This window comes from Lygodium microphyllum, chromosome 6, assembly GCF_053477565.2.
Source record: "Lygodium microphyllum isolate KBCC chromosome 6, Lygodium_microphyllum_v1.1.10, whole genome shotgun sequence".
NCBI classification, from domain to species: domain Eukaryota; kingdom Viridiplantae; phylum Streptophyta; class Polypodiopsida; order Schizaeales; family Lygodiaceae; genus Lygodium; species Lygodium microphyllum.
In genome coordinates this window covers 13,686,196-13,701,042 of record NC_141140.1, presented here as the reverse complement: position 1 = coordinate 13,701,042, position 14,847 = coordinate 13,686,196, and the positions used below count along the sequence as shown (strand labels likewise).

Below are 14,847 nucleotides of genomic sequence, written 5' to 3'. Positions count from 1 at the left end.
GAAAATGAAAGTGAAGAAAAGTAAAGCTAAAAAGATCATTTTTCATGAATATGATAAGTTTAATAATATTCTTGTTGACTTGGTTAAGTTGCAATGCACCACAGCTCCCTTCTACAAGGTGCAATTGCTCAAAAGGTATTGACTTGTTATAATATATATTAAGGATGTAATTCAATACAATTATTTCTAGTAAGTTTGTGCTAACTAAACAAGCTAGGTGCTATCTCAACTTTAGACTTTATTATCGAGCTTCACAAATACCAAATCATGAAGGGATACAAGATGATGAGAGTGGATCTCAAACTAATGAACTTCACAATGCCTATGCAAAAGATACCACACTTGTCCATCCACTTAGTGTACAATCCAAAAAGAAAATTTGGTGGCTAGTAGCACAACTATGGTGCCCAAGGAGACCCAACAATGTTTTCTTCTAGATCTTTCAACAAACTCCATATCTTAACATAATTTTTAAGCAAGCAGATTTCAAGAAGCTTAACATGGAAGGAGTTTACTTAATTCAATGTTAATTGACACTTGGATGTGATCACAAGACACTGAAGTCTATATATCTATTTTTCATGAAAGCAAACTTTTCTTTGACAATAATTGAAAAGCCATATTTCCAATTAATATTAAGAATGCCCATTTCTTTACTTTACATTGCCACATGTGTATATTTAACAAGCTATTGAAGTTACATTTCAATTATAAGCTATTAAAGTTAACATGCCAATTATGTATGCAAAATGAAGTCCCCCCTTCAAGCATAAAGTAACTATTGAGAAGATTGAGAAGCTATTAAATTTAATAAGTGCAAATAAAGATTTAAGATTTAAAAGGATAACATAATGTATGATGTAGAATAAAAAATATCAAAAATTAATTGTTTGCCACATATAAACATATATTTAATATGTAAGAATTTGTATCATACCTTCAGATGACTAAAAATAATGATTTTTTTGTCAAATTTTCACTCAATTGGGGTGTGTCTTCCATTTGAAGGGCCTCACGCTATTGGACCTTTCAACCTAGTGTTCAAGGGCTTCAACAACTCTATCTCACTATTCTTAGCTCTCCAGTGAATTGAAAGAAAAAAGAAGGGAGGTGCTTGACATGCTCTGCATCATCTTGTTTGTTTATTAGTTGTAAAACCTTCTTCTCTGGCATAATATCCATATGATCTAGTCTTTGTACTCTATATGATGCTGTGATTGAGAATCAGGACCGGAATACAGCATTTTTCTTCTTCTGATATTGTATCAAATTATTAATCTCTTCCAATACCTGCAATCACCAATATGCTAGGTGAAATGTTTTCCAAGAAAATGTACTATCAAGGAATCTTGCTTATGGGGAGTGACAATCTCCAAGATGTACAAACATTTATTAGAATCAAGTAGGCTTTGAGGCTACATATAGCATGCACACAATATGATTCAGCCCTTTTTAAACAATAGAAACAGAATCTTTCAGTTTATTCTAATTTAAGGGTTGGCACAATCAAGCATGCACAAAATATGATTCGGCCCTTTTTAAACAAAATCAGCAATCAAATGACAACAAAATATTGGCTGAGGCAATCAAATGACAACAAAATCAGCAAGTGAAATCTGTTGAATTATCATGTATGGTTAAAAACTCAGCCTTACTAGCATTATAACAGTCCAATATGCTTTACTAATGGAATTGCTCCATAAGGTGATTGAAATGTATCAGATAACTGGGTTGAACTTTAAAAGGCATTAGTCTTTTTCTTACTAGTATTAAAGTGAGATTCCCTAAAGGCTCAACTTCACTGACCATAACTTCTAAAATTTGTGGCAAAGGAAGACTAACTGCATACATATGACACACTTGACCCTGTTAGAATTAAAGGTAACATCACAGCTCAGTTCCACCAGCATTGCAATAGCTAAAGCAGAAGTGCAACCGCACCACACAATTGTGTAACCTGAACCTTTATCAGTTTTGCACTTCCCTCATCAGCTGGGGCACCTGAATCCTGTAACTCCTGCTCACTGTTAGCCATCCCCATGTGAACACAATTGTGTAACCTGAACCTTTTATCAGTTTTGCACTTTCCCTCATCAGCTTGGGGACCTGAACCCTGTAACTCCTGCTCACTGTTAACTATCCCCATGTGAACACACATTAGTGTGTGTAAAAGTCCATGTCTAGGTGTAAACACCTTTTACACCACTTAGCATTAAACAAGGGTCAAAGGTGTAGGTGGGTGTAGGTGGGTACTTCAGTCTATATATTCAGGCCCTATCAGTTTTACTTTCATCAATCATTTAATAATCATTATTCTTATAATTTCAGCTTTGGTATACATTCCCCCTCCCTACGCAAAACCCCCCGCCCCCCCCCCCCCCCCCAAATGGATTTACATCCACCATCGCAAACAGTGGTATCAAAGCAAGTTCGACTTCAGCTCATCACCAGTTGTCCCCTTGCTTTTTATGGTGCTACAGTAGCAACAGTAGAGGAGGAGGAGGAGAATGAAGGCACTAGCTGCCATCTATTGTCCATTCTCATTGCACACGAATGCTCCATCTATTGTCCATTCTCACTGCACACGAATGCTCCATCCCAACACTACCTTTCATTAGGTAAAAATTAGGCGATCCAAATTAGACGATGGCCATGCGCATGCATGCACTAAGACCTTTCCATCACTAATTCCTTGACCAAACGACCAAGCCAAACAACTTCTTTTGAAGCTTCAGTGGCTGAAATATATTCAACCTCAGTGGTAGAAAGTGCTACTACCTTTTTGCAATCTAGAGCATCAAGAAACTCCCCCACCAATCAAGGTAAAAACATACCCACTAGTAGACTAGCAAGTATCCAAGTCACCTGCCATCCTTGCATCACAATACCCCTACAGATCTAACGTACCCTTTCCATAGCAAATACATTTTCTTTGTGTGCCCTTAAGGTACCATAAGATGCATTTCACTACTTCCCAATGTGCTTTGCCAAGATTTGACATAAATCTGATTACAGCTCCCACTGCATGAGCAATGTCAAGTCTAGTGGCAACCATAGCATACATAAGTGAACCACAAGCTGAAGCATAAGGAACACCCTTCATAGAGTTGGCTGCCCTATCATCTTTTGGGCAATCTGTTTTGCTAAGCTTAAGATATGGTGGTTAAGGAACACCAAGTGGCTTAGCATCAGCCATAGAAAAACGATCAAGTACTTTGTTGATGTACTTTTCTTATGAAACAAGAGCTGCTGCTCTCTATTTCTTGTCACACGCATACCCAAAATGTATTCACTTAGACCCAAATCCTTCATAGAAAAGGCTGAATTCAGCTGTTTTTTCAATGAATTAATCTCGCTTTTATGCTTACCAGCAATAAGCATATCATCCACATAAAGCACAAGTATAATAAGGCTTCCATCATCAATCTTCTTGATATATAAGCACTGATGTGCATTACTTCTTTTAAACCCATGAGAGAGTATGAAGGCATCAAACTTTTTATACCATTATCTAGGAGCCTATTTCAAACCATAAAAGCTTCTCTTGAGCTTACACACCAAATGCTCCTTTCCTTGTATAACAAAACCTTCTGGCTGCTTCATGTACAGCTATTCTTCCAAATCAACATGCAAAAATGCAGTTCTAACATCCATCTAATCAAGTTCAAGATCCATAGATACTACAATAGCAAACAATACCCGAAGAATGGTCATTTTGACAACAAGAGAAAAGACTTCTTGAAAGTCAATGCCCGCTTTTTGTTCATGGAGTGCCCTTTTTACCACCTCTAGTGATAGACCCTTTTTGTATCTTCCACATTCCACCACCAAACATAGAAGTAACCTTTGCTGTCTAGCTGCCCAATAGAAAGAAAGCTTTTCTCGATGCCAGGTACATACCTAATATCGTGAAGGATCGATTCCTGACCATTTTCAAGAGCCAAGTGTATGGTGCCTATTTCTTCAATATCACAAGCATGGTTGTTACCTAGATAGACTTTCCCAAGATTACCTTTTGCATAAAAAGAAAAACGCTCCAAAGATGGAGTTACATGAAATGAAGCACCGTTGTCAACAATCCACGATTGTGACAAACCATTATGAGCTGACAACAAAGCATCTATCACATCCTTTTTAGTGGTATACATATCCTCCACTGTCATAGAACGTGGATCTAAAGATGCAACCAGCAAATCAACATCTTTATCTTCTTCTATCTCCTCAATAACAACACTAGATACCACATTTGCTTTTTCTGTTTCTTTAGGGGTAGAGTTAACATCCTTTTTTTTTTTAACATTTTGCATTAGCCTACTTCTTGCATTCTTGTTCCTTTTTAAAGTACCTGCAATCATGCATTTTATACCCTTTGCAACCACACTAATAAGAAGTTACATCTTGTTGCTTTCCTTTCTTTTGCTACGATTTTTATTCTTATTTACAACATTTGATCCTTTTTCAATTCTTCCTCTTACATTGTAGGCTCATCCACTGTTTTTCCCACTTGCCTTGCATCTAATCTCTTCATTGAAAATACAACCACATTGTCATGTCACTACGCGGACACAGTGTGAAAAACTCTAGAGTGCATCGTTATCCAACTTTCTTATTAATCTAGAGAGTCAATGCCATATTACTCATTAGTGTAAGTGTCCATAGTATGAATGGTTTAAAAATACTAGATTTTTGAATAAATTTAGTCTATTTTTTATATTTTGGATATAATTCTTGTAAATATCCTAAAAATGTATAAAAAACTTCTAGAATAGAGTGACATGTAAAAAGCAAGTGGCTTTTTCAACTAGTTTGAGAGATCTAATGCAAAAACAACTTGTGAATTCGCATGGCGCGCGATTGCAGTTTACAAGGGCAATAAATAGCACTCCGCAAAATTGGGAGAATGAGCGATATGGGAGAGGGAGAATTCTGGCCAAGTGGCTTGGCATTTTGCCCCTCTTTCAGAGCCAATGGACCCATCAGATTTGTTGTCTGAGTGACGGAGAAGTTAATGTTTGGTGCGCATTTTTTGTCTACAAGGGAGCTCCAAGCGATCTAATGCTTGGAGATTGCTTCCGAGTAGTCTCAGACAAGGATTTTGTTTATCTTCTCAGGTTTTATCAATACATAGTGCTTTGATTCATTGAGCTTTGCCTTTATCTTGTATATCTCTTATCTATTCTTTTTCTTCTCTTCTATCTCATATTCTCTACTTCCTTCTCTCTCTGATCCCTGGTGGATACGACCTTTCAAACGACACTATCAAATGTCAAGTTGGGGTTGTTGCTCAATGACACAACCAATGCTTCCCACGAATCGAGCAAAGTCATGAGCAAGAAGATAGCCCTCAATTTAGGATCAAAAGCTAGCAAGCATGCATCCTGTAACTGACTCAAAATACCAGTGAAAGCATTCAAATGCTCTGAGGCAAGCTTACCTCATCAAGATTTAAGTTGACCAACTTTCGCATGAAATGTACCTGATTGACAAGAATTGTATTCTCATATATAGCCTTGAGTTTCTCCCAAGTTGCATAAGCAGTAGCAAGTCCCTTGATATCAACCAAGATATCATCTGTGACAGCCATTTTAATGTAAGTAATGTTGAGAAACCCTTCACCCGCAATTTGCGTTTTTTGCGTTTTGCGTTTAGGGTTTGCAGCCCCAAAAAAGGGCGCCATCCTAGACTGACTATGCCTATTTACAGGCCACTCTCTCATTCATTCCTCACGGCTAATTCATTCAGTCCGTCACCTCTTCTCTCTAGCCTCTCCACTACCCTCACACCTCTTTAGGAGAACATTGCGGTTCGTGGTTTGCGGCTGTCTTCATCATCTTTCTTGTGCTACGGCACCCTTGTTCCCTTGTATCACATTCACTCCATGATTCAGAACTTCATCATTCCATTCATCAAAGTTTCGTCTCTCTTCTCTTCTCTTCTCCATATTTGCCGAGTTCACTCCATGTTCCTCCCCGCCAACCCTACTGTCTCGCCAGTATGTCATCTTTTGACATGGTATTAGAGTTGGATTTGCTCACCTAGCAACGAAGATCCTCCACTCTAGTGAAGACAAAGACCGATGGTGGGTTTGGCATCCGCTTTTCTTCTTCTGCTGCATCAAAATCTCGTTTTTGCAGATTTCACGTGTTTCAGCCTACTGCCCACACCCCGTTCGCGGAAGACATCTCAACCGAAGCTGTCCATTGCTATCTCCATCAGTTGGCACCTGATTTCTACCCCTCTTCACACAGTTTGGAGCTGATTCTAGCCAGGCAACTGCTATTCCTATACAGACCTGTTGCCGTACAGCCTGCTACATCATCACATTCCTGCTGCCTGCATTTTTAGTCTTTCTCTCTCCTCACCTGCGTTTTTCTACTGGTTTCAGTCTCTTACTGCTAGTAGCATTCTCCTCCCACTGGCAGCTTACTTCCGGTCCTTCCACCCCTTGCAGCAGATATTGCAATTCGTGCCTCACACTACCCTCATACCCCTTGAGGCGGACATTGCGGTTCGTGGTTCATGATGGCTGACCTCTTCCTTCTTCAGCAAGGCATGCTGGTATCCATGGCTTCTTTATCAACAGATATCCAGATTATTGGGTGCTCCTACTGTGGTATCACCAGACACACCACTGAAGATTGCCGACTTCGACCTTTGCTTCCCAACCCCCCAGAGCATATGCGTCTTCCACCAGACACTCCTTATGCCACCTCTCCTTTCTGGGCCACAAAGATTATTCTGCATCGGCTATCAAAGTACTATACTCAAGGTAATAAGACGCTGTCAGAGGGGTTTTTGTCGAAAGGTCGAATCCACTGAGGATCAAAAGTAGAAGAAAGTAGAGATAGGAGATGGAAGAGAAGATAGAGAATACCCAAGTGGTAAACACGACAAAAACAAATCACAATGAATTGAATCAATATGAATTGAAAGAACCTGGAAACTTTGCACTACTCAGAAGCAATCTCCAAGCATTAGTTCTCCTGGAGCTCCTTCATAGACCAAAAACGTGGATCAGAAAAATCAGCTCTTTTTTTGTTGCCCGGAATCCAAATTTGATGGCTCTGTTGGCTCCGAAAGGGGAGTAAAAACCCAGGACACCTGATCACGGATTTCCCAGATCACTCCTTCTTCTTCTTTCAGTTCAATCTGCAGTTTTTAGCCTATTTACAGCGATCGCGATGCGCGCAATTTCGTCAATCTGTATTTTTATGAAAAATCTCCTAACTGGCTGAAAAAGCAACTAGCTTTTTGCATGTCATCCTAATCTAGAAGTTTTTTCTAATTTTTTCGGATTTTTACAATAAATAATATCAAAAATCTAGTATTTTCAGATAATCCATGCAACTCACACTAGTACTAATGGCTCAGATCACATTGACTCTCTAGATCAATAGAGAATTCGGATGATGATGCATTCCATACTTTTTCACATTGTGTCCTCATAACATCACGACAACGCATCCGATGCGCACTAAGTCCTTTCAAGCACATGGAGGATCGATTAGCACTATGACCTCCTGGAGATCGTCCCAATGCCCGTAGCAGTCTTCTCTCACTTATTTTCAAGTACAGTGGCTTCCACGACCTATGGATCTGCAATCCGATGCATCGAGAAATAGTGATTGTTTAATACCGTCTCCTCGTCAGTCTGCTTCTTCGAGAGACAGTGGCTGCTCAACTCCTTCCTCTTCTTCGGCTACCCAATCTGCTCCACTGAGAGACAGCAATTGTTGCCCACCTCTAGCTCATTCTAAGCCCCACCCTTTTCCACCCTCGACTGCTTAGGTTCGAGAGGCTACCTCTAGGAGCTCTTTGACACCCCAAATACCTTTTTCAACACGACCGACAGCACTTCCTTCGTTATTAGACATTTCGGAGTCCGTGATCCATGAGTTTTTGGATTCCCTATCTACTTCAGAGGAGGATGTTATTTCTTTGCCCTCAGAGGGGACATCTACTTCTTCGACTTCAGCAGAGGCTCCTCCACCTCCCACCTTAGAAGGGGAACCTACTCCACATAAAGTTCTTCACCCATCCTCGACTTTCTTGGGATGGCTCTCTTCAACCAATCATCTTTTCTATTGATACCCAGGATCTTCAAGTACCACCTAAATCAGGACCTCGGAGGTTCAACCACGACTTGGTGACGAGACCTTCGTATTCCTTTCACCATGGATGCACGGAGTTAGATTGAGTTTCGGGTTCTCCAGTTCACTCTGTCTACTGGTCTTTACTGCAGGTCCCCTTTTTGGTGGAAATCTTGGATCTTAGGGGTCCTCTATATCTACTTGCCTTGGTCACTTGATCAACATGGAGCCACCTCCCAAGATTGAGTACGCGCAGATCCTTATGGTTCTCAGTACCACACAAAATCTGACATTCCTCCTATGCATTGCATGTTTTCATCATCTTTGTACTAGGGCGCTTGGATATGTGAACAATTTTCCCACGAGGAACCTTGTCCAAGTGGCACCTCCTACATGAGCACTCTTCCGCATGTAGCATTGCATCTCCACCTCACTGTTCTCTTGTTCCCCTTTCTGGGCCTGAGAGGAGGTGTTGAGAAACCCTTTACCCGCAGTTTACGTTTTTGCGTTTCTGCATTTTGCGTTTAGGGTTTGCAACCCCAAAAAGGGACGCCATCCTAGACTGACTATGCCTATTTATATGTCACTCTCTCATTCATTCCTCACGGCTGATTCATTCAATCAGTCACCTCTTCTCTCCGGCCTCTCCACTACCCTCACACCCCTTCAGGAGAACATTGCGGTTCTTGGTTCGTGGTTCGTAGCTGTCTTCATCATCTTCCTTGTACTACGACACCCTTGTTCCCTTGTATCACATTCACTCCATGATTCAGAACTTCATCATTCCATTCATCAGAGTTTCGTTTCTCTTCTCTTCTCTTCTCCATGTTTGTCGAGTTCACTCAATGTTCTGCCAAGGAATCATCACAATCCTTTTGAAAGAGTATACTCTACATACGATCTTTCCAAAGAACAAAGCCATTGCCATCAAATTTATGAATCTCACAGAGATTCTTTGTGTCAGATATAGATGCACTGCCAACCATCTTCAGCAATAAAAAACTGCAATAAAGTGCAAATTACTTTTAGCCAATACCAAGGTTGTTGAATGTAACAAGAAGTACACACTTGTACTTTCAAGATGTCCAAGAAGCAAATGTTTTGCTGCAATTATAGTCTCAAGTATTGATTACAACATGTACACAAATCAAAACTGATACATTTGCATTAACGAGAGCTCCCACTTTAGTAATACACCACCATAATTCCCAAATGCAATAACCCAAGTGCTGTATATACCACTATTTCACTGCATAATGAGCATTCAACAATACATATACCAAGAGAAGCCACCCTTTTACAACATTTGAAACATCCCAAGTTTAAATTTCTCCCACTCAGTAGTGAATCTGCTGCAAATTTCATTGTTAAGGCTCAAATCGACTCAAAGTACATCACCGATGTGAAAAGCCCCAAAATTTTTGTAGTGAATCTACCCCGATTGCATCAATACATCTTCATGAGCATCAAATGCGGGCAAATGTTGCAGAAATTTCACGAATCCTGCAAAAGCCCCAAATTTCAGAGTCCAAGAGTGCACAAATTTCAATGAAATTGACTCAACCGAGCAAAATTTCACTTATACATGAAAAGCCCCAAAATTTTCAAGGTATGTGCATCCAATGTCTGCAATTTATGGGTCAACAGTTGTTATGCATGTTCGACACCAAATCTAGGAAAAGCCCCAAATTTCAAGAGTAAATTTGCACAGATCTTTGTTCTATGCTTGCAAGCGCGAACACCTGGTAAAATAAGGGGCTTGATTCTTCAAGAAATTAAATATATCAAAAATGTCTGAAAAAAAACAGAACAATTCAAGCCATTGACCTTTCTGACCCATCACCTGCAGTCTGACCCCGTCATCCGCAGTCCTGGCCTGTCGCATGCAGTCTGCCTGGTCCTAGCAGTTTGCTTGGTCATTGCAGTCCGCCTGGTTGTTGCTGCCCACCTAGTCAAGTGCAGTCCGCCTAGTCATGCGCTATCCACCTTGTCCACACAATCGTCATGTTAACCAACTTTCGACAGGTCTACCAGCCTGTCGCAATCATTGACTTTGACCTGTCACGCAAACTGCCCCGTCAACAGACCTACCGGCCTGTCACGTTTACCTGACTGATTTGACCATTTTCAAGCCCATTTTCTTGTTCTTTCTTACCTTTCTTTTCTTCTTTCTTTCTTACCTTTCTTTCTTATGTTTCTTTTCTTTCTTACCTTTCTTTTTCTTCTTTTCTTTCTTGAATCTTCTCTATTCTTTTTTTCTCTCTCTATCCTTTTCTTTCTCTCTATCTTTTCTTTCTTTCTCACAAAGACTCAAGAGAAAAGATTAAATATTAAAGTTTTAAATAAACAAGTTTAAAAACTCTCTCCTTTCCTCTCCCTCTCATGATTCAAATTTCATCCATCTCTCTCTCATATAGAAAAATGGACCAAAGACCAAAGCTCTAATACCACTTGTCAAGAAGTGGGCTGGAGAGAGGGAAAGAGGAAAGAGAAGACTGCAGAAGAGAGAAGTGTAGAAGAGAGAGAAATAGAGTGACGAGGAGAGAGAAAGACAGGAAAGAGAAAAAAGCCAGAGGCTATGAGCAAGATGGGAGAGAAGTACACTAATGTATTAATGTGTCAAAAGATGAGAAAAATTACATGTGAGAGAGAGAGAGAGAGAGATTTTCAAATTCTCAAATTTGAATAGTGGCCCATCATCCATGGGAGAGGATAGTTGCATTGTGCCATAATCCATTGTGTATATAAGAGAGAGAGAGAGATCGATGAAATTTGAATCATGAGAGAGGGAGAGGAAAGGAGAGAGAATTTTTTTACTCCTTAGTTTAAAACTTTAATATTTTCTCTTCAGTCTTTGTGAGAAAGAGAGAAAAGATAGAGAGAAAGAAAAGAAAGAAAAGAATAGAGAGAAAGAAAAAAAGAATAGAGAAGATTCAAGAAAGAAAGATAAGAAAGAAAAGAAAGAAAAGAAAGAAAAGAAAAACGGCCCTAAAAACGATCAAAAAAGCGACCGTTTACAACTTTATTGGCTGCAAGGCTTAAGGGTACAGGAGTCCAGACCCACGTGCGGCATAACAATCACGGCAGGGCACAGTTGGACGGGTCACAGGGTGCAATCAGATGGGTCACAGGAAATGGACCGGACCGGATAGGACCAAATGCAGCGGATAGGACAAGACCGATTGACCCCTCCGCCAGACGTGGACAACCTTGTTTAGCTGTGACCGTGTTTTTATGCCCTTGAATTGCCTTGTGTTCTTTTGGATAACTAAATTGCTACATTTTTGTCCCCAAAAAAAAAACAACAACAATAAAACATCTCACGATTTTGGCTATAATTCTTTGATTACCGATTCCTTTGTTGCTTGATTGGATACACCCAATAAGCCTAATTGAACTCTCAGCTACACAAACAACGTCACCTTCAAAGACCTAGAACTAGCTATACTCTCAACCAAAATCTCTAGAGAAACTTTTAGTCCCTTATGGCCTATAATTATTTGCAGCTGCCGGTCCTTATGTAACATGAACTATCCACCACACAAACCATTCAACCTTCTAAGACCCAGTACTGTCCACAATTCTGCACTTAAATCTAGAAGATCTAAAGAGCTCCATTGTCTCATATGCACCTCCTTAGACAAGTGAGTACTAAAAAGAAAGGTGTACCACATAAACCACTTATCCAAAACCTATTGCAGTATAGGCATGGAACTGTTGCCCAAGGTCGTCAAGACTCATGAACCAACACTGCATATTATCTTAAAAACCACCATCAGCTGTGATAGTAATAATACTCACCCCTAGTCTTTAGACCTCCTTCAAGCCCAATGTTTGTCACTGAAACAATCTATCACTCTGAACAGCAAAAGTTGCCTTACCTAGATAAAGAATATGAAGAAAATCTTATGTCTCAGTGCAAACTCATTCTTCAAGGTCTCGGTGCTGCCTCATCTTACAAATGCTGCAGTACAATTTCTATCGATCTCATGCACCTTCATCATTGTTGTTTACCTTAATGATAACCCTAAAATTAGTTTTTTTACACGGGTGGTTTCCATTTTCTCCATCCATATCGGCCTACATGTGATAGCTGAGTTCCTCAACATGTTTCATAGTGCCATGAGTTGCTTACAACAGCCTCTAAAACCAAAAAAAAAACCCACAAAAGCCCCCCCAAAGAAAGAACATAAGAACAAACAAACTCACCCCCTTGCCCTAATGTCCTGTCATCCTCCTCCATCCAACTCCCTAATACAACCCATTGTTAAGCAAAAGTACCTTGACACCTTGCACTTCACAAAAAGGAAAGATTGACACAAGGGCAACCACATGACAAGCCAGAAACCTCCAGAACGCAAGAACGAATGTTAGTTGTACCTCCATTGCAACCATTGTCGGAGTGAGGCAAGCTACGCCTGAATATCCTGAGCGGGCAGCCAGTTCTGAAAAGTAGTCAGCCTAGAATTAGAATCATGTAGGATACAGTATAACTTCCCCTTCTTTCCAAGATCACGGTAAAACATTCATTCAAAACCTTAATGCTGAAAGGTATATGTATCTTACGTTTCAGAGAGACAGTAGCATCTGCATCTGCATAGAAAGGACTCCTTTCCTTCAAAATATCCGAAACCTTTGACATAGCCTAGAAGGCACATTGGCAGCATTTAACTTTATAGTCAATACAAACAATAGAAGAACAATTTAATGCTTATTCTGCAACCTCAGAATAACCAGAAGACTCAACCAATGGTTGTGAACTAGTGGTGTCCACCATCACCCTTTCCACCAAAGTCTCTAAAGGAGCATCCAGCCAGACTGTTACACCATGCCTCAGATAGCTCCTGTCATCATGAGGTGGTAAACACATCTTTCTGTATCAACAGAAACGAAGTTCAAACACAAAATAAAGTAGATTTCCCCAAGTAAGTTTTAAACTCAGTTTAAGAAAATGCAAAACAATAAAGTAGTTGCTGTTACTAACCAATTCATTGGCCGCACAACAATACCTCCACCGGTTGCAACAACCAAACGGCCCATACAAGAGAGCTGTTTCAACACTTCTGTCTAGTGATACAACATCCAAGTAATACTTAGGATTGTCCATTATTACAAGTGGAATACATCTCTCTTTCCAAGCATAAATGTGTTGAGTGTGACACATGTAAGTCAGGCTACCACATGAAATCAAACTTCCTCTTAAGATCTACACAAACCTCAGCATCTCTGTAGCCCTCCTCCTCTTCATCCCCACTTGTTCCTCCAGCAGCGTCTTGAATGAGCTTATCACTGCATAGCTCACAGCAAGCCTGATTATAGAAACTCAAAAATAAACAGAAGGTTTATCAAATCCCAAACCAATTTTGTTGTCCAACTTACAGTTAATCAGCCTCACCTGTCAAAGAAATGATACCCCAAGGCTTCGGCTAAAGCTTTGCCAACACTATCCTTTCCACTCCCCATCATGCCTGTAGAGAATAGCAGTGCTCAGCCCCGAGATGGTCTCAAAGATTCTCTAGCAAAGTTCTCTCAGAGACAGCGTCCATGAAACAGACCTATAAGAAATATGCAAGCTCCCTTCAGATCTGGTGCAACTTCACTAGCTCTTTTCTGCAGACAAGTTTTCTAATCAAAGTCTTAGGAAGCTTTAAACATGTGCAAAGAGTCAAAATCCAGACATGAATGTTAAGTGTCAAAGCAGAGTGAGTGCATATAGTGCTGCAGAGAAGACTACACAAAGTACAGTGCGCAAAGCAAACATTCATTCACAATGCGTTGATACCTTTGTGTGTGCCAAGCAAACATTCATTCACAATGTGTCGATAAATGGAATCCAATCAGCCTGCCTAAATTGCTGATAGTATAATCTTAAGACACCTACCCGAAAGAATGCATACGGGTCAATTTTTGCAATGTAGAGTGGACAAGCATAATAATAACGCTCCTGGCCGGCCTTAGCAAGTGGGATGGTGTATATCAAGAAATAGCAAGCAAACAGCACATACCTTCAGAGCAATTCCACCTTGATCCTGCAATTGACCTAAGCTCATGCAGAAAAAATAGCATAGAATGAGCCCGTTGGAAAGTTGGAACCACTGCCTACAAAGCTTCGAATCAAAACGCGTGAGCCTGACGCAGACCGACATGATGGAATGAGAATAAGACAGAAGGCTCTGACCTGTGATGTCAAGAGAGGCTGAGCGGAGACGCGGGTGACGACGGAGCTGAAGGCAGACCGTGCGAGCATTGTCTCTCTTAATTTCAGGAAGCCTGACTGTTCCTGTGGTAGATGGCATAAGTGTGCTCTGGTGAAGGTAAGATGATGGGAGGATGGAACTCTCCACGACCAGCGCGTCCATCCCTCTCTCTCTCTCTCTCCAATGCAATGTTGTTTGGCTCCAAGATGCTCTGAATAATGGCAAACTGTTTGGCTGCCGAATCCGTAAATCTATTCTATCTCTCAGCTAGCGTACATGAGGGCTTACGATAGTGACCCGTTAAAGAAAAATAACGTGGCCTTCACTTATTGGCGACTCCATGAATGTTTGGATTACGGATGTGAATTTCATTTGAATTTCATCCATACTTCTATACTACCAGGCCTGTTTCCTAGCCTATATGGAAGCCATATAATGTTCCCAAACCTTCAAATTTTAAAAGCAAAATAAAATTTAAAGATTAAAACATTATTTCTTCTGCTTTAGGCTCCCAATCCGATGGTCCCATCTTTGCAACTCTCACTCTCTCTCTCTACATA

General features: G+C 40.4%; 1 protein-coding gene across 4 annotated transcripts; it reads right to left on the bottom strand.

Annotated features, from left to right (window-relative positions):
- Positions 1–860: 860 nt before the first annotated feature.
- On the bottom strand, positions 861–14,538 carry LOC148034318 (shikimate kinase 3, chloroplastic-like). 4 transcript variants are annotated; one of them, XM_087679268.1, is made up of 10 exons: positions 14,269–14,538; positions 14,096–14,130; positions 13,646–13,700; positions 13,486–13,558; positions 13,307–13,379; positions 13,075–13,157; positions 12,814–12,934; positions 12,657–12,723; positions 12,471–12,535; positions 861–1,290 (listed from the first exon to the last, which is right to left on the bottom strand). In XM_087679268.1, exons 1-10 carry the CDS (start codon positions 14,447–14,449, stop codon positions 1,225–1,227), a joined length of 819 nt encoding a protein of 272 aa, XP_087535394.1. In that variant the 5' UTR covers positions 14,450–14,538; the 3' UTR covers positions 861–1,224. The 4 variants fall into 4 exon arrangements, with proteins under 4 accessions (XP_087535394.1, XP_087535396.1, XP_087535395.1 ...); XM_087679269.1 differs by having other exon boundaries at positions 862–1,290; positions 12,657–12,735; positions 12,838–12,934; XM_087679267.1 differs by having other exon boundaries at positions 862–1,290; positions 12,657–12,735; positions 14,269–14,537.
- Between the last annotated feature and the right edge of the window lie 309 nt (positions 14,539–14,847).